At 46.2% G+C, this 24,058-nt stretch overlaps 2 protein-coding genes across 2 annotated transcripts in view; one reads left to right on the forward strand and one right to left on the reverse strand.

Moving 5' to 3' along the window:
- The first annotated feature begins 4,619 nt into the window (after nucleotides 1-4,619).
- Nucleotides 4,620-12,283, forward strand: BRF2 (BRF2 RNA polymerase III transcription initiation factor subunit). The gene is made up of 5 exons (XM_045003456.1): nucleotides 4,620-4,731; nucleotides 5,287-5,449; nucleotides 6,818-6,877; nucleotides 7,256-7,577; nucleotides 10,341-12,283. Exons 2-5 carry the CDS (start codon nucleotides 5,296-5,298, stop codon nucleotides 11,050-11,052), a joined length of 1,248 nt encoding a protein of 415 aa, XP_044859391.1. The 5' UTR covers nucleotides 4,620-4,731; nucleotides 5,287-5,295; the 3' UTR covers nucleotides 11,053-12,283.
- Nucleotides 12,284-12,356: 73 nt separating this feature from the next.
- The window catches only part of ADGRA2 (adhesion G protein-coupled receptor A2), a 116,448-nt gene continuing 104,746 nt past the window's right edge, over nucleotides 12,357-24,058 (reverse strand). Inside the window, exons 17-19 of the mRNA XM_045003455.1 lie at nucleotides 23,869-24,014; nucleotides 22,786-22,875; nucleotides 12,357-16,257 (exon numbers count right to left, since the gene is read on the reverse strand). Coding sequence (XP_044859390.1) covers nucleotides 15,021-16,257; nucleotides 22,786-22,875; nucleotides 23,869-24,014 — 1,473 coding nt within the window. The 3' untranslated portion in view covers nucleotides 12,357-15,020. The remainder of the gene's footprint in view (nucleotides 16,258-22,785; nucleotides 22,876-23,868; nucleotides 24,015-24,058) is intronic.

Below are 24,058 nucleotides of genomic sequence, written 5' to 3' on the forward strand. Positions count from 1 at the left end.
TATTCTCTGCTCCGCAAAATACCAGCATTTGATAGTTGTCAGCAGAGGATGCTTGATGTTCACTTGTGCACTGGGGGGACATGAGGGTGGCCTTTCTTTTCCAGGTCATACAGTACGACCATGGTAAGTTCTCAAAATTGTGACTTTTTACTTTTTTTTTTTTTTTAAACTGGTTAAAGGAGCTGGGCAAACATTCCTCAAGACTGAAATCCACCACTGAACAAGTGCAGCATAGCCAGCAGCAGGGCAAACTTCCTGTGCTCTGTTCTCCTGGCACTGTGCCCCAAATCTCTCCTCTAGCGCTGAGAAGGGAATTACGTCTTCAAGGCGTTTTCAGTGATTGATTGAGTGCCAACTAAGGGTCTAGTTATGATTTTTTGATGTGGACACCCCTTCACTGGGAATTGCACAGGTTGCTAATTTTACAGAAGCTGAGAGTAACAGCGTTAGGCCACAGCAACCTGGGCTAGATATAGACAAGTAAACTATAAGTGTAGCAATTACCGCTATCCTCTGAGCTAGCTAGACACCCACTACAATGAAACTTGATAATGATCTTCCTTCTGTTTGTTATTTCTATATCTGCTCCTCCCTGGTAGGAGGACTTAAAAAAATGCAGTGGGTTGTGGCGAATGGTGATCCAGTACATCCAACTTTCCGATTGGCAGAAAGTGAGTAGAAGAGAGACTTTTTGGGCTTGTCTACACTGGCACTTTACAGTGCTGCAACTTTCTTGCTCAGGGGTGTGAAAAAATACCCCCCCTGAGCACTGCAAGTTTCAGCACTGTAAAGTTCCAGTATAGACAGTGCACCAGCGCTGGGAGCTATTCCCCTCGTGGAGGTGTTTTTTTTTTAATGCCACGACTACATAGCCACGTTAAAGCGCTGCCGCAGCCAGCGCTTTAGCGTTGCTAGTGAAGACATGCTCTTTGTCACACAAACATTGCTGCTGCCTATCGCTCTCCTACTTTGGGATTTGCTAGAGGGACGGGAGCTGTCTCTAGCTGCGTTGAGTCCATGGTAAACACTCTGTGGGGTGGGAAGTCTGATCAAAAAATTCAGCAGCATGTGAAGACTGAGCTTATTTCCATGATAGAGAAAGGTATGAAAGTTATTCCATTAGAACCAGGTTAGTAAGGATGTCAGTCCTTCAGGAGCACTTTAACTGCATTAACTTTTAAATCCTCTTCACTCTTTGTTCAGGATATCTGGGCAGCAAGGACAAGGTGGAAGAATAATCAGTTTTCCTTTTTCTCTGTCAGACCACTGTGGCCTAAAATATATTTGCCTTGCCAGGAGAACTTGCATGCTACTATAATAGCCTCTATAATGCTTCTCTCTGCCTCCATTCTGAGGCATTGTTTCCTTCAAGGGATGAATCAAACTAGCTATTAAGATCCTTCTGCATTCAGTCTGAATGGTTCCCTCCACTGCCAGGGCCATCAGCACTAATGCTCTGGGGAAACTTACAAGCCAGCATTGAATAGAAATTACCTGGTACTTTCAGGCATTTCATCCTTGTGCGTAGCTCTAACGAGGTATTGTAGAGACTTGGAAGAAAGCTAATCAGATGCCTACTCTCGCTGCAGGTGTTTCCACGTGGCCTTCACTGGAGAAGGTAAATCAGCTGATTGACTATTCTGGGAAGCAGGGCTTCTGTTTTTAGTTTCATGTGAATTGTCATGCTCTGTCAGCCCATTGGCTCCTCTAGTTTGATATCTTCTGGTCAATGCTTGATGAAGCCTCACAAAAACCCTCTACTGCCAATGAACCTGGCTAGCTGGGAAACTGCTATGGCCTGGTAAGCAACTTTCCACCTCTCCGAAGCTCCACTTCCGTGCAAGCACCAGGCTGGCTTATTCTCTGAAACATGAGGGCTGGTTACCTTTAGCTGTATCTGCTCATAATTGATTCATATTAGAGTCCTCTGACATTGGTTTTCCTGGAGCAGAGTTCCAGTGGTGGCTGGTTAATTTCCTAAATGTTTCCTTGCTTGTTAAATTTTCTGCCATTCTTTGTTTAGCAATGTCTTTAGGAAGGCTTTCTTCATTGACATGTTGTTCAGGCTATATCTACACTACGCAGCTTTTAGTGACATGGATGTCACTACAGCCGTGCCGCTAAAAGTCATGCCGTGTAGCTGCTGTTTGTCGGCTCTCCTGCTGGAAAAACTTCCACCCCCAATGAGCGGCATTTGTGTTGTCGGCACTGGCACTTGTCACGGCAAAACTTTCTTTTGTCTTTCGGGGGGAGGACACCCTTGAAAGACACAAGTTTTGTCATTCAATTACCAGTGTAGACATAGCCTCAGTCTAGTCTCGTGCATAAGATTCAGATGCCAAATGACTTGCACCCATTTGAGCTGTGTGCTGATATCAAGATGGCAATAACTTTGGCACATCACTGAGAATGGCCTTTTCCAAGTATAGTCTCTTTTTCCTCTTTGTGTTATTAAACATCAAGCCTGTCTAACTGATTTCCTACTCACTTTGGGGCTCTTTGAAATTACCAAATCTCCAGTGCTATATCGGCCTGTTATCACTTCTCCAAGTTGATTGGGACTAAGTTTGTTTTTCTGCAATCTTTCTTGTAGGGGCCAGAATGACTACTTGATTTCATAGTGCTCTTCAGTCAGCCCTGAATAAATGTATTAAGTCCCAGTATAGGATCTTCAGGGCCTTCTGAATAAAGAGGCAAGTGCTACCAACTGCCTTAGACTAACATTTGACTCTCAATCTCTGGAAGACTTTCAGCGGATATGGAATAGTTCATATCTTCCTATTTGCAGCAGGTCCCTGTTACAATGATAAAGCCATTAGCCATTAATCCTTTCTTCCATACAGTGAGGCAAATGAGTGTGTATCCATATTTTGATGTGAGGCTGGAGAAATGGAGACAGAGTCGAAGTGACATGCCCAGGGCTACGCAATCAATTTAGCCAGGACTAGAATGCAAGAATTCAATAGTTTCTAATTCAGGAGTTGGCAACCTTTCAGAAGTAGTTTGCTGAGTCTTCATTTATTCATTCTAATTTAAGGTTTCGCATGCCAGTAATACATTTAACATTTTTAGAAGGTCTCTTTCTATACGTCTGTAATATATAACTAAACTATTGTTGTATGTAAAGTAAATAAGGTTTTTAAAATGTTTAAGAAGCTTCATTTAAAATTAAATTAAAATGCAGAGCCCCCTGGACCGGTGGCCAGGACCCGGACAGGGTAAGTGCCACTGAAAATCAGCTCGCATGCCGCCTTTGGCATCGTGCCATAGGTTACCTACCCCTGTTCTAATCCATGTCCTTGGATGACTAAGCACCATGTGTTGGATGTCATATGGACTGTATATGTACATTGTGTTCTTGTGCTTATACCACTAGTGCATGCACAGCTGCATGCAGCCCCTGCCTGGATACTGATTTGCCTTTTGTACTTGGGTGCTTTTCACATGCATGAAGAGGGAAATCCCCCTTTGCTTATGCCCCATTTTGTTCAGACTGTGTGCTGGCATTTTTAATTACATTTAACTTTATAATGGCTGGTTTTCATCCCTCCCTGGGTGAGGCAATGTGTGATCCACTATAGAAAGAACACTTTACTAGGTGTTCCTAAAGCTAGCTCAAAACTGGTTCACAAGGTCAGGAGTTGTGGGTAGTTCAGAGCCGTGGTTCTCAAAGTTTTGTATTGGTGACCCCTTTCAGAGAGCAAGCCTCTGAGTGTGGACCATTATAAATGCTGGAGGCAAAGCAGGGTGTGGGGTGGAGGCTGACAGCTTGTGACCCCCATGTAATAACCTCATGACCCCCTGAGTAGTCCTGACCCCAGTTTGAGAACCCCTGGTTTAGAGCATGGGTCTGGTCATGGCTGTTGGGTTCTCTTCTAGTGACCTCAATCACGTCACTTTAGCGATGTGTTCCATGTTTACTATTCTGCTAAAAATATTGTGGATCCAGGGCTAGGAGTTTAATTGGTACCTAACGTGTTTTAACTGTAAATGCAAAGCTAGGGTGCCATCTGCTGGTCCACACCCCAATGAGCAGACAGTCCCATCGTTCCATCTACTTTTGTTTTCTGTCCCATATGGTAATACTGGTGAGCCCATTTAGATTCCACTCCTCTAGTTTAAAGGGGGGGGGAGCTAAAGGATGAATGGGTTAGTTACATAATGTCAATTTACTGATTTGTAGGCGGTTGTGTTCTAGGAGCCAGAAGATACAGGGGTTGGTGGGTCCCCAAGGAAAAGCTCGTGTCAGTCATGTCAGGAGCGAGGTGCAATAACTACATTACAATGTTTGAGGGCAGAAGGCGGGAGGGGACTATTGACATGTGAGCTCCAGCCTAGGGGCGCCTTCCTGCAGCGATCTGTCACGGGTGGAGGTTGGAAAATGTACAGGCGCCGCGGTTGCAATGGTGCCCGCCGGCTCCTTGCTCACCCCTTCGTCCCGAGCGCTGCCGGTGCCAGCACCACGCCAACCCCATGGCACAGGAGCCTGTCCCCAGTCCCCCCACTGCGTGCGAAGCCCAGGAGAAGGGCGGAACGCGGCTACGGGGGAGCTGCCTTTACTCGGACGCAGCCGTTTGACCGGACCGGATGTGACGAATGCGATCGTGTTTTCTCCGCGGCCAGCGAGGGCAGGGTGCAGCGATCTAAAGTCTCCCCCGGCCGTGCGCGGGCGTCTACTTCCGTTTGCGAGCGGGAAGGTGGTGGCGGCAGCTGCTTGAGGCCGCGAGCGAGGTGAGTGTTTGGGGGCCGGCGGTGTCTGTGCCCCGGGGGCCATTAGGGGACGGCCGGGCCGGGCCGGGCCGGGGAGACCTTGGCAAGGGGCTGGGCAGAGGCTGAGCCCAGGGGCGGGCCGTTGTGAGCCCAGAGCTGGCGGGCGGGGGTGTTGAACGGGAGGTTTCGGGGCGGGGGGGCGGTGCTGAGCTGAGCGGAGGGAAATCTCCTGGGAGGCTGCGGGGGGTGATCTTGGAAGGGGGAGGAGAGCAACTGAAACACGGCTCTGCCCTCTCCCAGTTCCCTGCAAAACAAGAGCTACAACCCCGAGAGCCCTGACTTGGGCAGGCGTTGCCATCACTCAGGCGAGTGAGGCCAGCAGGAGTTGGGAGTTTGGTTGCGCCTCGCTTCCTAGCTCTGCTGAGGCAGCTTAAGCCTGCCGTTTTTTAAAAATGGTTTGTATGGAAAACTTGAAGCCACATTACAGCCTTGACTCAAGCGGCTGAGCTTCTATGAAGGGAGAGTTTAGGGTGAAAACATTATCTAAGTTGTATCTGTCTCAATTCATACTTGCAGGTTTTCAAGATGTCTGGCCAGAGAAAATGCCCTGATTGTGGCTCCTCTGAAATTGTGGAGGATGCACATTATGCTCAGAACCAACTGGTGTGTGCTGACTGTGGGTTTATCCTCACGGAGGGGCTCTTGACAACCACTTTCCAAGATGAAGAACATTTACAAGGTCAAATAAACACTGACATAAATATGTCAAAATCCGCAGGGCTTTGTGTAAATGGCATGAAAAGTCATCGCATAGTCATGAGGACAGGGAGGCAGAGATTTTAAAACAAAAAACCCCCACCCATTACTCAGAGTTTTGGATAATATTTTAATCAAAAGTCTTTTTTTGCCCTAAAAACTGTGCAGAAAAGAGAGTAGGAGATACATTGCTGTTTTAAACTTTACAAAGGCACCAAGAACAGCAGGCCTGGACAGATGTCTCTTAACCCACCTTTCTTCCCCCAAATCAGAGAGATCATAAATTTGACTCCCTTCCTCCACCTGTATTACAAACCATTAGTCCTAACCTTAAATTACTGAAGACTTGGCACGCCACTTCTGAAAGGTTGCCAAGGTATAGGATAAAAGCACACAAAAGACCAGATTTCACAGTACGGCCCCTACTTATAAGACTCAAGTGCAGGTTTCATTGATGCTGTATCATGATTATTTTCCCTCAAAAGGTCATGAATTCCATGATTCTTATGTTTTTTTTAAAAAATCACTATTTTATATTGTGGCATTTTTACATGAAGAGGTAGTCGAATGTTTCTGCAGACAGCCGAGGCAATCTCTGTATGCTAGAGAAATAAGTTAAAACCAGGACTACAGAAGCAAGATAAATCTGCAGAAACTCTCATAGTTTCATGTGCCAGTAATAAATTTTACATTTACAGGGGCCCCCCAACAGAGCCCCAGACTGGCAGCAGGGACCCCGGCTGGCAGGGGCCGATGGACAGAACCCCAGACCAGCAGCATGCTGAGCTGCTTAGCCAGCTGATGGTCTGGAGTTCCGGCTGCCAGCTCCTGCTGCCGGGCTGGGGTTCCATTCACCCAGGCCGGCAGCAGGATGAGTGAGGCTGTTGGCCAGGACCCCAGACTGGCAGTGCTGGCGGCAGATGGAACCCCAAACCGGTAGCGCACTGAGCTGTCAGCCTGCTGCCGATCTGGAGTGTACCAGACCTAAAGCGCAGAAGTTCTTGGTACACCACTTTCATAAGTTTATTCACTAATTATAATAGCTCTAAAAGACCACATCGTTTGCTGGCAATCTGTAGAGAATCAAAGAATCGAATTGCCCATGAGAACTGAACACCATTCACCTTAGAGAGTGAGGGAGGATCTCTTTTTAGTTCAGGATTGAGGCAAATGGCATGAGGCATGCTTGAGAGAGCCTGCACTGTTGTTGTCTGTGCTGCTGGTACCTGTTCTGTGGATAGAAAGAGAGTGACCAGCCTTGGAAACTGAAATCTGGTGTCTTCAGTAGCACCAAGCTCACTCTCCACTCCACCCCTGAAAGGTGGGTGCCTGATGCTTTGTTGTTTTCCAGAAGTGACGTATTCACGGAGTACCGGCCAGAATGAGCAGCTGAGCCGCTGTAAGCTACGAGGTGAGAGCTTTTATTTAATGATTCCTTTCTTGCAACACTAAGACTCTGCGTGATGCTCTGGCCGAGAAGAGGCTACCATTCAGATTGTACAATCTGTTCCTCATACCTCTCATTTTTCTAAAAGCCACAGGGAGTCTCTAACTTTTTACAAGTGACTAGTTCTGAGCCCAGGGGAACCTTTGGGAAAACCTTCCCAGCTGCATGAAGAGAAATGGGCAAAAGTTGCCGTGGGCAGTTGATAAGGCTTAAGTTGCCACACTGCCATGTTGCTCCCACCTGGCTTTGACTGAGTGTTTGCTGCACTGCAGTATCATGCTGAGGTGCGGTTAAAGAAATGTTTTGTGCAAATGTTAAAAGCATCATGGTGTTTTCCCACAGGGATCAAGCGTGTCCAGGATCTCTGCAAAGTCCTCTATCTCCCAGCTGTGTTTGAAGAGACAGCCCTGTCCTATTTCCAGCGAGCAATTGAACACCCCTCCTTCCACTTAGTCAGCTTGGAGAAGAAGGAGATTCTGGTAGGCTGCTGTGTCTTTGTGACCTGCCGGCAGCACAACTGGCCCCTGACCATGGGTACTATCTGCTCCCTGCTCTACGCAGACAAGGAGTTGTTTGCCAGCGTCTACCTGTGCGTCCTGAAAGAGCTTGAACTGGATGTACCAGCCCTGAGCCTGACGGATCTGGTGAAAACACACCTTAACAGGTAATGTAACCATCTGACACCATTCATAATAGAGGATCCAAATGGCTTCCAAATGATAGAGGCATAACTAAAACACAGCCGCCCGTGGGCTGAAAGACTGCAACCATGGACACATCAAGCTGTACTACCATGGAATGGGGGTAGCTTTGGCCAAGAACATTAAGGCAAAGCTTTGTCCCTTGGGATCTTTAATCTCATGTGACATGCAGAAGTGATTAAAATAAGATTGCTCCTCAGCAGCCTGAATTGCAATGATTGTCTTTCATACATGAAGACGGGCCATACATGGCAGAGGGGACTTCTGTTTTAGAGCCCTGTCTGAAAGGCCCACATTTAGTTTATCTGATTCAGAACAATGAAGGGCTGTTTTGATCCTACTGAGATTTAGACTTGTGGCCATAGTGTTTCACAACTGGAGCATAGCCCCGCTAAGTGTTGTGTTCATGTGAATACATCCATGTGTTCTTGTATTGACTGGGATACAAACTAAAGCTGCCTCCTGTATTGCCCCAGACTAACCACTCCTTTGGTGATGTAAGAGAGATGGGAGGCGTGGGAAGCCAACTCTTAGGTGGTTTTTCTGATCCCAGAGTGCCGGGGGAGGCCAGTTTGTTCTGTTTTGTACAGTGCCTGTCAGGATGGGGGTCCTGGTCAATGACCGGTGCTCCTGGGAGCTACGGCAATATAAATAAATAATAATAAACATCTTTGGGCACTAAATCTGTAACCCCTTTTGTGCCACTGCTAGTGAGGTTACAGTTAAGCAGCCTATATTCTGCTTCTCTAACTTATACTGTAGAATTCCACCTGGATCTGCTGTGTGTTAGTGTTCTTAAACAGCTGCCATATTCTACCAGACTGCATTTCAGTGTCAAGTGAAGCAACCCTTGTGTATTGTTTGCTTGCAAAGTGCTTTGGGATGAAGTGCTATAAAAATGCCACTTGTGAGGCAGTGGATGGAGATGGATGGCAGGAGAGAGATCACTTATGTTGTCTTGTGATTAGAGCAGGGGACATGCCAGGTGCTTGGACTTGTGTTTATTCCCAACTCCACTGTTGACTCAGTGTATCAGCTTGGTGTGGAGAGACTTTACCTGTCTCCCTCCATTTTCAGTGAATGGGCTACAAGGCTTATAGTGCCATTATTGTAAGAAAAGTGACTAAGTATAAATATCGCCTCTGTTTTTAACAGATCTGCTCCCCATGTAACTGGTTACCAGCTCATCTGGTTTAATTATGGTAGCTCTGTTCTGTTTGTACTGCTGTTAGTGAGCAGGCTGGGTTCTACTGGGCATAATAAAATTATCAAACTACATTCCAGTTAGAGAATTTTTTAATATTGGAGATGTTCTAGCTAGAAAGCCCAATCTTGAGTGTCAGAGCGCAGGGGAAATTTGCAGTGCTGGCAGTTGAAAAGCCAGAAGTATTAACAAACAAGATATTTAAATCTTTCCTCTTCTATATCTAAAAAAGTGTGCTGTCAATCTTCAATCCCTCTTTTTGTGGTCTTTCACTCACACATACTGTATACCTTCTACACTGTAAATTTGTTGGTTTTTGCCCTCTGCCCATCACCATGGTATCTCAGCCTCCCTAAATGTTGTAGGTGAGTGACAAATTCAGACTAGAAATTAGATGCACATTTTTAACAGTGAGGGTAATTAACCAGTGGAACAATTTGCTAAGGATTGTGGTGGATTCTCCATCACTGCCAATTTTTAAATCCATGTTGGATGATTTTTAAAGCATCTGCTCTAATACAAACTGAACTAAGTCAGGGTAGTCCTGTGGCCTGTTAAACAAGAGGTCAGACTAGAAAAGAGCCCTTCTGGCCTGGTAGTCTGAGTGGTCTCAACAGCCATGAGACTTGTTGCTTCTCTCCCTTTGTCTTGAGACTCATAGGATTGGCTAGAACTTCACTTCTTTCTTCTTGCCGTCTCTCCCTGTTTCTGAGGCCCAGTGATGTAGTCCTTGCTCACCTACAGCAGAAAGTGAATGTGTGGAAAGCCTGTCCGAGGTCTTGCATTTCTCCTGGAAGATCTAGCCAGCTGTTGGCACTGTACATATCAATAATAACCGGTGTAAACCAAGCAAATTGGCTGGGGAGCCTGAGGATGAATATGGGAGCCACCTGAGGCCCTTTGCAGAGAGGACTGCACTTTGATGTGTGTGTTGCACATTGGAAGCCTCCGACAGTGCTGTGGCCATGTAATACCTAGGGCCCTACCAGATTCACAGCCCTGAAAAACACGTGTCAGACTGTGAAATCAGCCCTTCCCCAGGAAATCTAGCTATTGGAGGGGAGAGGGAGAGGCAGGGCTGGGAGCGCCCCAGCAGGGGGCTCCTAGCTGTTTGTCTGGGCTGGGGAGGGATCAGACCCACCTCCGGGTACCCCCCTCTCCCACCCCAGCTGCGGGAAGCTGCATAGCTACGCTGAAGGCAGTGCAGAAATGAGGATGGCAATCCTGCAACCCTCTCCCCTCAACAGCTTTGCAACCTCCCATGACCTCCTTTTGGGTCAGGATCCCCAGTTACAACACCATGAAATTTCAGAGGTAAACATCTGAAAACATGAAATTGCCCAATTTAAAACCCTTTGGCCAAGAAATTGATCAAAATGGACTATGAGTTTGGTAGGGCCCCAGTAATACCTGACACCTCCCCTACCCTTGCAGCACAATGGACTTAATGATCTAATGGCTTCCTTCTACTTCTGATACCCAGTGCAGCAATATAGCTAATGGGCTCTCTTTGCTCTCTCAGTTTCAAGCTGTTCCAGAGTTCAGCCAGCGTCCCTGCTAAATTTGCTGAGGACAAGGAAAAGATGGTTGCCCGAACAATCCAGATTGTGGAGCTAGCCAGTGAGACGTGGCTGGTGACAGGCCGGCATCCCATTCCCATCGTCACTGCTGCGGCCTACCTTGCGTGGCAGTCGCTGCAGCCTGTGGGGCGCCTGACATGCACCTTCCCTCGCTTCTGTAAGCTGGCAGGCACAGACCTACCCCCACCGGCCCACTTGAGGCTGAAGGAGCTTAACGACATCCTCCTGAGAATGGCCTCCCAGCTGGCCTGGCTGCGCGTGCTCAATGTGGACAAAAAGACTGTGGTCAAACACATCGGGGACCTGCTCCAGCACCGACACTTCCTGCTGAGAAGCTCCTTTAGCTCAGGAGACACTGAGGATCAAAGTGCCACAGCAGCAGACAATGACTCTGAGAGTTCACCACAAGCTGCAGGGTGCTCGGCCCAAGCTGAGGGCTGCCAGCCTGGGGGCAAACAGAAATGCAGCAGTGTACGGAGGCCTTTGCTGCCACCATGCCTTATAAACCCCAGGAAGAGACTTCGAACAGCAGCCCTGAGCCCTTCGGACCAGGCTATCACTGGAGATGAGGCCATTTCGGACAGCGAAATAGAGCAATACCTGCGGAGCCAGGAGGAGATGCTGGAGTTCAGGAAGGCCCAGGCCTGGCACTGAACTAAGCTCCCAAGAGCAACATGGACAAAAGCACTAAGAACTAGCCACTTGAAGCAAAGGTATGAATTCTACAGCACAGCTGTCTGTGGCACTGCTAGCGGACACGCTTTCCACTGGGGAAATAGGATAATGGGACCTCTTAAGCATTCCATGCTATGGGGAGGAGTTGTAAGTAAATGACAATATGCTCTCCTAGTTCTGCTGGGCCAGAAAATTAAAATACCAGAATGACTTCCTAACTGAGACTTTCCTAGGGAAACTGTTTTTAGTGTGTTAGAAATAATCATCACAGCTACCAGAAATGCCTTCAGGACGTTCTCTTACCAATTTACAGTTAGTCATTTTGTTGAAATCCAGATGTCCTGGTGCAGCCCTTACAAGTGACTTTAACTTGTCTGTGTACTGATCAAAGGCGGTGGTAGTAGCATGGGTAAGTAATTCTATGGTGCCTGGCAGGAGAAACATTCAGATTTCTTGCTGTTGTATCTGGGCGTGACAATTCCAGCTGGGCAAAAAGGCTGTTGATCTGTGTGGTTTTGGTTAGGACTAATTGCTTTGCATTTCCTGTCCTCAATTGTAGGATTATTTGGATGAGGGAGGGCCCTTGAATAGGTCAGCCAGTTCATTTCTCAGGGCTGCTCAGTGGCACACAAGCCTTCTATTAATTATTAGAGCAATATCAGGGTTATGCATTTACCTTTGGAGATATGGAGGAGGACAGAGTACTTTTTTCCTGTCTAAAACAGAGTAACACTTGGTGAAAGCTCAGTGTTCCAAGCTTGCTGTTTGGCACTTGGTTCATTTAAGTTCCTTTCCATGAAGTGTGACCCTGCCATGTTGTTTCACTAGTGCTCAGCTGCATTGTTTGTGATTTAGTAGAACTGCCACTTTCATTTGCTGTTAAGGCTTTTTTCAAAATGTAGTGCCTGTTTCCCTTGGTGAGCAATATGAATGCCCCGTGTTTTAGACCATGTGTGGGCATCACGCTACAAGATCTGTCTTGGGGCCACTACAGATAGTGGGTGGGTTGGATTGGATATCAGAGACATCCTTAATACTGTTGGGAAGCTAGCGTTGCCCTCTGCCCAGTAAGGAAAACAGTTCTGACCTTGGCTGTTAAATGTATTATGTGAAGCTGCTGGAATTTTGAATCCTTTCTTTGTATGATTATGGCACCAGTTGTTGATATCTAAGTACAGCCAAATTCAATAAAAGAAATGACCTTGCTGTGCTGAAGGGTCTGTCATGTATTGGAGACCAAGGGCCTAAAACAAGCAACATCACTTCTTAGTAGATTTGCAAATCTTTAATATATTAAAACAAAACATATCTGCTAGAAACATTCGGTTTATATAAAAAAAATGCAACCCCCCCAACCCATTTTCTTTGGCACTTTTTCCCTGCTCCCTCCCCTGTGTATATTGCAAGAAGCTCTGTTGATATGTCATTTGCTTGTAATGTAAACAGACAAAATAAGTGTAATACAAAGCTTTTATATAATACTGTCACAATGCAGCAAGCATATAACAAGTTCAGCATCAGCAAGAGTGTGTGGGTTGGGATATCAGCATCTGATTCAAATTGTATTAAATACAAAGCACGTTTAAAAAGAGGGAAGTCTAACAAGGCCGGGGGTAGTAGCACTGCAGTGTAAGCCCATTGGTCTTTCAGCAATAGAGGGGATGGGGTGGTTCAGAATGGAGAGGAAGAAATAGAGAAAAATCTTTTAAGTGCTTTATAATCCATTAACTCCTGCATCTTTCCACCCCAAATCTCTTAGAAATGGTGTGGACATGAGCACTGGCTTGTGGCTGAATGCTGGCTCCATGCGTGCCTTCTAGCACTTCAGTCCATAACTAACCCCTTGGGAGGTAGGTAAGTGTCGATACCCATTTTTACAGGGGCACAGAGATTGTGACTTGTCTTCAGCCACAAAGGGGAGTCTGTATCAGAGCTGGGCTTAGAGTGCAGGAGGTTCCTGGCTTGTAGTCCTGTGTCCAAGGCAACGTGCCCCACTCTTCTAATCCTCTTTGATTTCAAGTGGGACAAAAGCAGCCAAAATAGCAGAACAATTAAGGCACTGGGTCTCCCTGCTGACTACAGGCATAAGGGTAAAATTATCTTCTCTGAACTGCACCGCGGGTCTCTTCTCAGCTGACCTATGGTCAAAACTCCTCTTGAAAGGCAAACACAAATTCTGTGTAGGGAATGAGTGCCAAACAGCAGGACAGAGGGGAGAGGAGAATTCTAAGGGCTGTTTCTTTCTTCATCCACTGGTTAGGGTATGAAAATTACTGGTGGTTTGAGTACCCCAGTTCAATGCCTCACAGGCTAAAGATGCTCTGTTTTTTCCTCATGAGTTCTCACTATGTTTCTTTAGTGATATGTGGTGGAATTGGCAGCAAATCTCAGCTCATGCTACCACAACAGCTTATTGCTGGGCACGGTTTTGAATAGCAACTTCCTTTTTAGGAGGTATTTTTCTGTAAACATTTTAACCAAAGGCTCCTTTTCAACACCAGGCTCTGCGACCTGTCTGTATTCATAGTAAGAAGCTGCTTTATATTTTACACTAGAAAAAGGGTACTTGATTTTTTTGTATTGGACAAACAAGTGCTTAGCCAAGTACCAGCCCTTTTAAAAACATATTAGGAAGGATGAGTTATATATACACTTACCTAATTCAATTTTTCTCTGTGCGGCTGTAAGCATGTGTGGCCTGAACAATTGCCCTACTAGTTTAGCAAGGTTCTTTTCACTTAATAGAACCAGCCCTAGTCTGTAAAATGTTCTTTCCTCTTGGATCGGTAGATTCTGAATTATCTGTTCACCTTAAGTAAAATGTTTTCCTTCAAGAGCAAAAAAATTTTGAACATGCTAAACGGGATTTATGGGCAAATATCAATATCTGTACCTCTGTCCACTGTCCAACTCTTTGGTTCCCTCTCGAGTAACACCTGACATACAAGGCACGAGACTTTCACATTGAGTGTAACGTACATACAAAATAATGCCCCTGCTGTTTCATTGATGGAAGCCTCTTTGCTGCAGCCAACAACCCTTTTGCATAGCACTGGCTTCTGAGGGCGTTTAACCCAGCTCAAGAGCAGTTTTCCTGCAGCGATTTTAGCGTCTGTCATATGCAGACAATTTACTTTGCTTGGAGCTTTTTCTTATCTTACCTCTTGTTCATTTTTAACTATGCTTTTACTTTGGTAGCTCAGTAACCCATAGGGCTAAATATACATTTAAGAACAGTCAGAGCAAATACTTGTCATTTCAGTCTCTCTTTCTGAAAATGTGTTTTTTCGTAAGGATGAAACAGCCACATCTCTACTGCAGCGTCTTTGCATGAAGGAGCTAGTTCTGGTCTACAAACCGGCACTGGATGGCAAAAGTAAGTTCTTGCCAAAACTCCTAAGGGGAGATTCGCTGCTCATAGAACACTGACCGTGTAACATGGAGGCACTTCCATCAGCTACCAATCAGTCTATACATATATACATACAATAATATAGATTTGAAAAATAAACATTTTTCTTCTGTATATTTATAAAATAGCATTTAGAATCAGTCTCATGTGACATGCAGAAGTGATTAAAATAAGATTGCTCCTCAGCAGCCTGAATTGCAATGATTGTCTTTCACCTTAAGATCTTAGTGCTCCTGTGTCCACTGAGAATTAGATGAGGCATGTTGATGTGCTCTGACCCTCTCTCCATTCCAGCAACCAGGTGGAACAAGACCCACCATTACCTGCTGATTGATAGAGGAATTAAAACATTCTGGACAGTACCACCCAGGCCCCTGTAGTGCACTTCCATGTTTATAACACACTTAGACTTGGATGGAAGATGCCTTCAGTTAGCAGCGCCATTCCCCATGCCCTGCCACTGGCTGGGTGAGCTGCTTCTTTGCCTGAGGAGAAACATGCTGGGATACTCTAGTTGCCCGGGCCCTTCAGCGCTCTAGACGGTCGTTTCGCTCTTCCAGAGGCCCGTCTTCATGCCAACCATGCTCTCTGCACTGGTGAGGTTTATATCATACTTACTGCCTTTCAGCCCCCCGTTCTGGTTGGCCATGTTGAGTGGGTAGGATCTCCGCTTAGTCTCTTTCTCAATGGTGTGGGCCTGTTTGAGGTTGTCCCTGCTAGCGCTTTTCTTCTGAGCTCTGCTGAAGTCAGGAACCTGATGGCCGCTGCTACCACCGTCACTCCCTTCGGATTGGGTCAGAGCAGCATCCCCTTCCTGCACCGCTGCTCCCCTCGGTCCTATGCAGCTGTTGTTCAGGGGGCTGTTTCTGCTGCTGTGGTAGCTCTCGGAATGGCTGTTGTGGAGGCTTCCACTCTCGCTGGAGGGGTGATCTGAAGAAGGCCCCCGAAGCACTTTCAAGCGGTGGTGCTTCCCCTCCCGGTACTGCTTAGTTCTGCTCTTGTGGTTCCTGCGCCCATGTATGTTGTTAGCATACCTGGCCGCGCTGGCGTTCTTGTTGTTGGCCGGCTCCATCTCTTCGTAGCAGGCTGGCTGTGGTAGGGGGCAGCTCTCTGCCTGGTTTTGAGCCACCTGCAGGTTGGTGAGCTTGCAGTGGCCCCCGGTAGAGTTGGTGCTGCTGGGTGAGGAAGAGGACTTGATGGAATGAGCCACCTCGGGGTTGCACCCGATGAAGATCTGCGAGCCCTCCTCTGCTGCCATGCCTGGGTGGACATACGCTTGCATGGGCAGCGCATTCCTGTAGGATGGGCAGCAGGCAAACCAGGAGTTCTGCACGTCTCGACGCCGGGCACAGTGGTGGATGAAGATGAAGAGCCCCAGTGCCACAGCTGTTATCCCGTAGAGGCAGCTAAAGATGACATTCAGGTACCAGCGCTGGGACACGGCCATGGCCCCAAACGTCCACAGCGCAATGTACGAGAAATGGGTGATCAGCAGTGCCCAGAACTGCATCTTCAATGAGTAGACACCATCCACGTCGGCGCTGTGTGTCCCGGAGTTAAGGGTGACTGAGATGGAGCCTGAGTCTGTCAAGAGATTGCTGCTGCCACCCAACCTGGGGGGGGTCTCGAGGGGCACTGGAGGGTCTTTTTGATTCTTTGACTGGCACCAGATGTTGACCCCAGTACACAGGAAGTAAATCCAAGTGATGAGCAAAATGAAAGCCACAGGAACATAGAAAGCCCCAAGGCTTGGCCTCCACACCAGCCAGCAGCTGTAGGGGAGAGAAGAGCTTAAGAGTCTGCCTTGGCCCTGCCAATGCTTCATCTAGTCATCAACATCTCAGGGGCCAACCTGTGAGTAGATCTGAGGCTGGGGCACTATTCACATTTCACAGGTAAGGAAACACATCCAGTGCTGGGATTAATATGGGTTTCTGGATCCTAGATTCCTTCTGTAAGCACTAAGAACATAAGAACGGCCTCACTGGGTCCGACCAAAGGTCCATCCAGCCCAGTATCCTGTCTACCGACAGTGGCCAATGCCAGGTGCCCCAGAGGGAGTGAACCTAACAGGTAACAATCGAGCGATCTCTCTCCTGCCATCCATTTCCACCCTCTGACAAACAGAGGCTATGGACACCATTCCTTACTCATCCTGGCTAATAGCCATTTATGGACTTAACCACCATGAATTTATCCAGTTCTCTTTTAAACGCCATTATAGTCCTAGCTTTCACAACCTCCTCAGGCAAGAAGTTCCACAAGTTGACTGTGCGCTGTGTGAAGAACAACTTCCTTTTATTTGTTTTAAACCTGCTGCCCATTCATTTCATTTGGTGACCCCTAGTTCTTGTATTATGGTAACAAGTAAACAACTTTTCCTTATCCACTTTCTCACCACCACTCCTGATTTTATATACCTCTATCATATCCCCCCCCTTAGTCTCCTCTTTTCCAAGCTGAAAAGTCCTAGCCTCTTTAATCTCTTCTCATATGGGACTCTCTCCAACCCCCTAATCATTTTAGTTGCCCTTCTCCGAACCTTTCCTAATGCCAGTATATCTTTTTTGAGGTGAGGAGACCACATCTGTACGCAGTATTCAAGATGTGGGCATACCATTGATTTATATAAGGGCATTAATATATTCTCTGTCTTATTCTGTCCCTTTTTTAATGATTCCTAACATCCCGTTTGCTTTTTTGACCGCCGCTACACACTGCGTGGACATCTTCAGAGAACTATCCACGATGACTCCAAGATCTTTTTCCTGATTAGCTGTAGCTAAATTAGCCCCCATCATATTGTATGTATAGTCAGGGTTATTTTTTCCCAATGTGCATTACTTTACATTTATCCACATTACATTTCATTTGCCATTTTGTTGCCCAGATCTTTTTGAAGTTCTTCACAGTCTGCTTTGGTCTTAACTATCTTGAGTGGTTTAGTATCATCTGCAAACTTTGCCACTTCACTGTTTACCCCTTTCTCCAGATCATTTATGAATAAGTTGAATAGGATTGGTCCTTGGGGAACACCACTAGTTATCAGTCTCCATTCTGAGAATTTACCATTAATTCCTACCCTTTGTTCCCTGTCTTTTAACCAGTTCTCAATCCATGAAAGGACCTTCCCTTTTATCCCATGACAGCTTAATTTACGTAAGAGCCTTTGGTGAGGGACCTTGTCAAAGGCTTTCTGGAAATCTAAGTACACTATGTCCATCAGATCCCCCTTGTCCACATGTTTGTTTGACCCCTTCAAAAAACTCTAATAGATTAGTAAGACACGATTTCTCTTTACAGAAACCATGTTGACTTTTGCCCAACAATTTGTTGTTCTAGGTGTCTGACAGCTTTATTCTTTACTATTGTTTCAACTAATTTGCCTGGTACCGATGTTAGACTTACCGGTCTGTAATTGCCGGAATCACCTCTAGAGCCCTTTTTAAATATTGGTGTTACATTAGCTATCTTTCAGTCACTGGGTACAGAAGCCGATTTAAAGGACAGGTTACAAATCCTAGTTAAGAGTTCCGCAACTTCACCTTTGAGTTCTTTCAGAACTCTTGGGCGAACGCCATCCGGTCCCAGTGACTTGTTAATGTTGAGTTTATCAATTAATTCTAAAGCCTCCTCTTGTAACACTTCAATCTGTGACGGTTCCTCAGATTTGTCAGCTACAAAAGCTGGCTCAGATTTGGGAATCTCCCTAACATCCTCGGCCGTGAAGACTGAAGCAAAGAATCCATTTAGTTTCTCCGCAATGACTTTATCATCTTTAAGCGCTCCTTTTGTATCTCGATCATCGAGGGGCCCCACTGGTTGTTTAGCAGGCTTCCCGCTTCTGATGTACTTAACACTTTATTACCTTTTGAGTTTTTGGCTAGCCGTTCTACAAACTCCTCTTTGGCTTTTCTTATTACATCTTTACACTTAATTTGGCAGCGTTTATGCTCCTTTCTATTTACCCCACTAGGATTTGACTTCCACTTTTTAAAGGAAGTCTTTTGATCTCTCACTGCTTCCTTTACATGGCGGTTAAGCCATGGTGGCTCTTGTTTAGTTCATTGACTGTGTTTCTTAATTTGGGGTATACATTTAAGTTGGGCCTCTATTACGGCGTCTTTAAAAAGCACCCATGCAGCTTGCAGGGATTTCACTTTAGTCACTGTACCTTTTAATTTCTGTTTAACTAACCCCCTCATTTTTGCATAGTTCCCCTTTTTTAAATTAAATGCCAGGCTGTTGAGATATTCTTCCCACCACAGGGATGTTATGTTATGGTCACTATTTCCAAGCGGTCCTGTTGTTAGTTACCTCTCGGACCAGCTCCTGTGCTCCACTCAGGACTAAATCTAGAGTTGCCTCTCCCCTTGTGGGTTCCCCTACCAGCTGCTCCAAGAAGCAGTCATTTAAAGTATTGAGAAATTTTGTCTCTGCATTTTGTCCTGAGGTGACATGTTCCCAGTCACTATGGGGATAATTGAAATCCCCCACCATTATTATTGAGTTCTTAATTTTGATAGCCTCTCTAATTTCCTTTAGCATTTCATCATCACTATTATTGTCCCGGTCAGGTGGTCGATAGTAGATCCCTAATGTGTTGTTCTTATTAGAGCATGAAATTTCTATCCATAGAGATTCTATGGAACATGTGGATTCACTTAAGATTTTTACTTCATGTGATTCTACATTTTCTTTCACATACAGTGCCACTCCCCCCCACATGACCTGTTCTGTCCTTCCGATATATTTTGTACCCTGGAATGATTGTGTCCCATTGATTGTCCTCAGTCCACCAGGTTTCTGCGATGTGTATTATATCAATATCCTCCTTTATCACAAGGCACTCTAGTTCACCCATCTTATTATTTAGACTTCTAACATTTGCATGCAAGCACTTTAAAAACTTGTCAATGTTTATTTGTCTGCCCTTTTCTGATGCGTCCGATCTGGCCCTTACATTATCCTTTTCCATCCTCTGTGCCTGACTGTAACCTAGAGAAGTCTCTGTCCAATCCACACGCTCCTCTGCAGCAGTCGGCTTTCCCCCATCTCCTAGTTTAAAAACTGCTCAACAACCTTTTTAATGTTAAGTGCCAGCAGTCTGGTTCCACTTTGGTTTAGGTGGAGGCCATCCTTCTTGTATAGGCTCCCCCAATCCCAAGTTTCCCCAGTTCCTAATGAATCTAAACCCCTCCTCTCTACACCATTGTCTCATCCACACATTGAGATTCTGAAGTGCTGCCTGTCTACCTGGCCCTGTGTGTGGAACTGGGAGCATTTCTGAGAACGCCACCATAGAGGTCCTGGATTGCAGTCTCTTCCCTAGCAGCCTAAATTTGGCCTCCACGACGTCTCTCCTACCCTTCCCTATGTCATCGGTACCTACATGTACCATGACCACCGGCTCCTCCCCAGCGGTCTATGCAGATGCCTCAAGAGAGCTGCAACCTTTGGACCAGGCAGGCAAGTCACCATACGGTTCTCCCGGTCATCACAAACCAATCTATCTGTTTCTAATGATTGAATCTCCCATTACTAACTCCTGCTGTTTCCTAGTGACTGGAGTTCCCTCCCCTGGAGAGGTAACCTCAGTGTGAGAGGCAACCCCAGCACCATCTGGAAGGAGGGTCCCAACTAGGGGAAGGTTTTCCTCTGTTTTCCTGGGCCTTTCACCCTCCTCAACAGCACAGGGGCTGTCTGACAATTCTACAATGTCCTGGAAAGCCTCATCAACATACCTCTCTGCCTTCCTTAGCTCCTGCGGTTCCGCCACCCTGGCCTCCAAAGCCCAGGAGCTCCTTGCACTGAATCCACACAGACACCACCTACCCACGGGGCAGGTACTCATACCTGCTGGGCTTCTGCCTGCATGGTCTCCTAGTCACCGGCATGGTTTTGTTTCAATCGTGAGGTCTTAAGCAACAGCAAAGAGCCCTTGCCCCTTCGCCCTCCCTGTTAGCAGCCCAATGTCGCTTGCGCACTGCTGCATTTAGCCCTGGCCTGCTGGGTAGCCCCACCCACTGATGAAGGCTCAGCCAATCAACAGAGGCTTCTAGTTTTCATAGCTTCCACCTGGCAGCCACGGTCCTTCAACCAACCAACCAATCAGATGGACAGACAAGCTCAGCACACAGTGAGTAACCCCCAAACACAAAGGCCTGTGCATTGTTCAGAGACAGCATCAGCAGTAACTAAAAGGGGGGAGGGTGTCAACAGTGTGTTGTAGGAATAGATTCAAAAGCATACGAAGGCTTTTCCCCTTCACTGGCATGGGCACTCATAGAACATAATTCCCTGCTCAGCTCTCACCTCTGCAAACAAAACATACTTGCCTGGTTTCTTGGCAGATTAAATTCAAACCCCGAATCATTTAATTGGGTTGGATCATAGCATGGAAAGATCTTTCATTTCTGGTTCAGAAATAACTAACTTTATAAGAACAGCCGTACCGAGTCAGACCCAAGGTCCATCTAGCCCAGTATCTGTCTACTGACTGTGGCCAATGTCAGGTGCTCCAGAGGGAGTGAACCTAACAGGCAATGATCAAGTGATCTCTCTCCTGCCATCCATCTCCACCCTCTGACAAACAGAGGCTAGGGACACCATTCCTTACCCATCCTGGCTAATAGCCATTTATGGACTTAACCACCATGAATTTATCCAATTCTCTTTAAACGCCGTTATAGTCCTAGCCTTCACAACCTCCTCAGGTAAGGGAGTTCCACAAGTTGACACTGTGCTGCGTGAAGAAGAACTTCCTTTTATTTGTTTTAAACCTGCTGCTCATTCATTTCATTTGGTGACCCCTAGTTCTTGTATTATGGGAATAAGTAAATAACTTTTCCTTATCCACTTTCTCCACATCACTCATGATTTTATATACCTCTAGCATATCCCCCCTTAGTCTCCTCTTTTCCAAGCTGAAGAGTCCTAGCCTCTTTAATCTCTCCTCATATGGGACCCTCTCCAAACCCCTACTCATTTTAGTTGCCCTTTTCTAGTGCCAGTATATCTTTTTTGAGGTGAGGAGACCACATCCGTACACAATATTAGAGATGTGGGCATACCATTGATTTATATAAGGGCAATAATATAGTCTCAGTCTTATTATCTATCCCCTTTTTAATGATTCGTAACATCCTGTTTGCTTTTTTTGACTGCCTCTGCACACTGCGTGGACGTCTTCAGAGAATTGTCCATGATGACTCCAAGATCTTTTTCCTGACTTCTTGTAGCTAAATTAGCCCCCATCATATTGTATGTATAGTTGGGGTTATTTTTTCCAATGTGCATTACTTTACATTTAAATTTTGTTGCCTAATCACTTAGTTAAGACCAAAGCTGACTGTGAAGAACTTCAAAAAGATCTCACAAAACTATCTTGAGCAGTTTAGTATCATCTGCAAACTTTGCCACCTTACTGTTTACCCCTTTCTCCAGATCATTTATGAATAAATTGAATAGGATTGGTTCTAGGACTGACCCTTGGGGAACACCACTAGTTATCAGTCTCCATTCTGAAAATTTACCATTAATTCCTACCCTTTGTTCCCTGTCTTTTAACCAGTTCTCAATCCATGAAAGGACCTTCCCTTTTATCCCATGACAGCTTAATTTACGTAAGAGCCTTTGGTGAGGGACCTTGTCAAAGGCTTTCTGGAAATCTAAGTACACTATGTCCACTGGATCCCCCTTGTCCACATGTTTGTTGACCCCTTCAAAGAACTCTAATAGATTAGTAAGACACGATTTCCCTTTACAGAAACCATGTGGACTATTGCTCAGTTTGTTTTTCTATGTGTCTGACAATTTTATTCTTAACTATTGTTTCGACTAATTTGCCCGGTACTGACGTTAGACTTACTGGTCTGTAATTGCCGGGATCACCTCTAGAGCCCTTTTTTTTAAAATACTGGTGTTACATTAGCTAACTTCCAGTCATTGGGTACCGAAGCTGATTTAAAGGACAGGTTACAAACTTTCCAGCAGCTGTTTGCTATGGGTGCTGATGCTGTCGGGAAGCCATTCTCTAGCAGCCTGAGGATAACATTCAGCTGCAGCTATAGGATATGCAAGAGCCCAGGTAATGATTTCTGACCTGCCCTGGTCTTGAAATAAGAGTGGATCATGTCCTGGCATGGTCGGTTTTCGCTTCTCTGCATGTCTCTGATCTACACTGCTGCAACATCAGCCTTTCCTGACCAGGCCTCCTCTTCTCCCTTACGGCTAAGCACTAGTGCCTGAAGAAGGAGGCAGGTAAGGGAGGAACAATTCACTGCTCCTGTAGCACTTACTAGGGGTTGTTATCCTGGTAATTGTGGATATTGACAGCCGCTGTGATCCCACAGATGATGAGGGGGATCCCGCCAGCAATCAGATAGAATCTGTAACATGAACAAAGCCATGGTTACCCTGCTGCCCTCAGGGAATGTAATCATTTTGGACTGTGCCTGTTTGCAGGTGTTACTCCCTTTATTCCAGCTGGAATTACAGTGCCGGTTGCCTAATCGTTCTCGGCCCTGTCAATTGCTTGTAACTGTAACTTTAGCGCCCTCGTGGCCAAGAGACAGTGCGCGCAGGAATGCAGCAGGAGAAATCCCTTCCACTCCAGGGGCACCTGTTCCAAACCCCCCATAGTGAACACACATACCCACAGGAAAAGTACAATGGATATAACAAAGGGAGATATTTATTTACAGAGGGCTGAGAGGAGAAAAACAACAAAGGGAAATATAGGGGAAGCAGTAAAACAGGGCTGCATCCAAACCAAGGCCCCATGGGCCCAGTGGTAGCACAGTCTGACAGGACAGACTCTGAGCAATGCGTCTGCACACACAGTTTAGGAGGCCTGAGCAAAGTTCCAGCCCAGTGGTGAGTCTTGGGTGCTCTTGGTCGTCTTATTAAAGGGGCCATGCTCTCTAAACCCCAAAGGGGTTCCATAACTTTCTAAATCTCTTGTCCCAGGGGCTGAACAACTCTGGCTCTGCCATCTTTGAGATGGAGGATCTTGGGAGAGAACTACACTTTCCCTCAATTTAAGCTTTCTAGCCCCCACCCTGTTGTCACTATTACTATTGTTTTTTTAAAGGGTGCCACCTTTTTGTAAGGAGAGGAAATTGCCCAGCCTGAGAAGCAATAAAAATGGGCTTGAAAAGAAGAGTCTGTATTAGGTAACACTAAGCACAGGGGTACTTTTCAAGGAAAGACAGCTGCAATGCATGTCACACTTGAAAACCTCTTGCTTAAGTGCTCTGATGCTAGCTGCTGGGCAGTGAATGAGACAGGCTGGGTGCTACTCCCTGTGGCTTTCTCCTGAGCGTGTCTCTTGGCAATCGCTTCAGACTAGTAATAGCTGCACCAAAGAGCAACATCTGTACCTTAGCATGGGCCGAGGGGCTGGCTGGGGCACGTCCCCTTCCTGCTGCTGCGGCGCCTTCCACGTCACCTCCTTGTAGATGACTCTGGCCTTCACTGCCATCCACAGAAGAGTGGATAAGGAGGAGTAGTGCAAAATGATGCCGACCTACAGGGCCAGAGGTTACAAAGCAGTCAGGTCAGTGTGCATAT

This window comes from Mauremys mutica, chromosome 2 (assembly GCF_020497125.1).
Source record: "Mauremys mutica isolate MM-2020 ecotype Southern chromosome 2, ASM2049712v1, whole genome shotgun sequence".
In the NCBI taxonomy this organism is placed as follows: Eukaryota; Metazoa; Chordata; order Testudines; family Geoemydidae; genus Mauremys; species Mauremys mutica.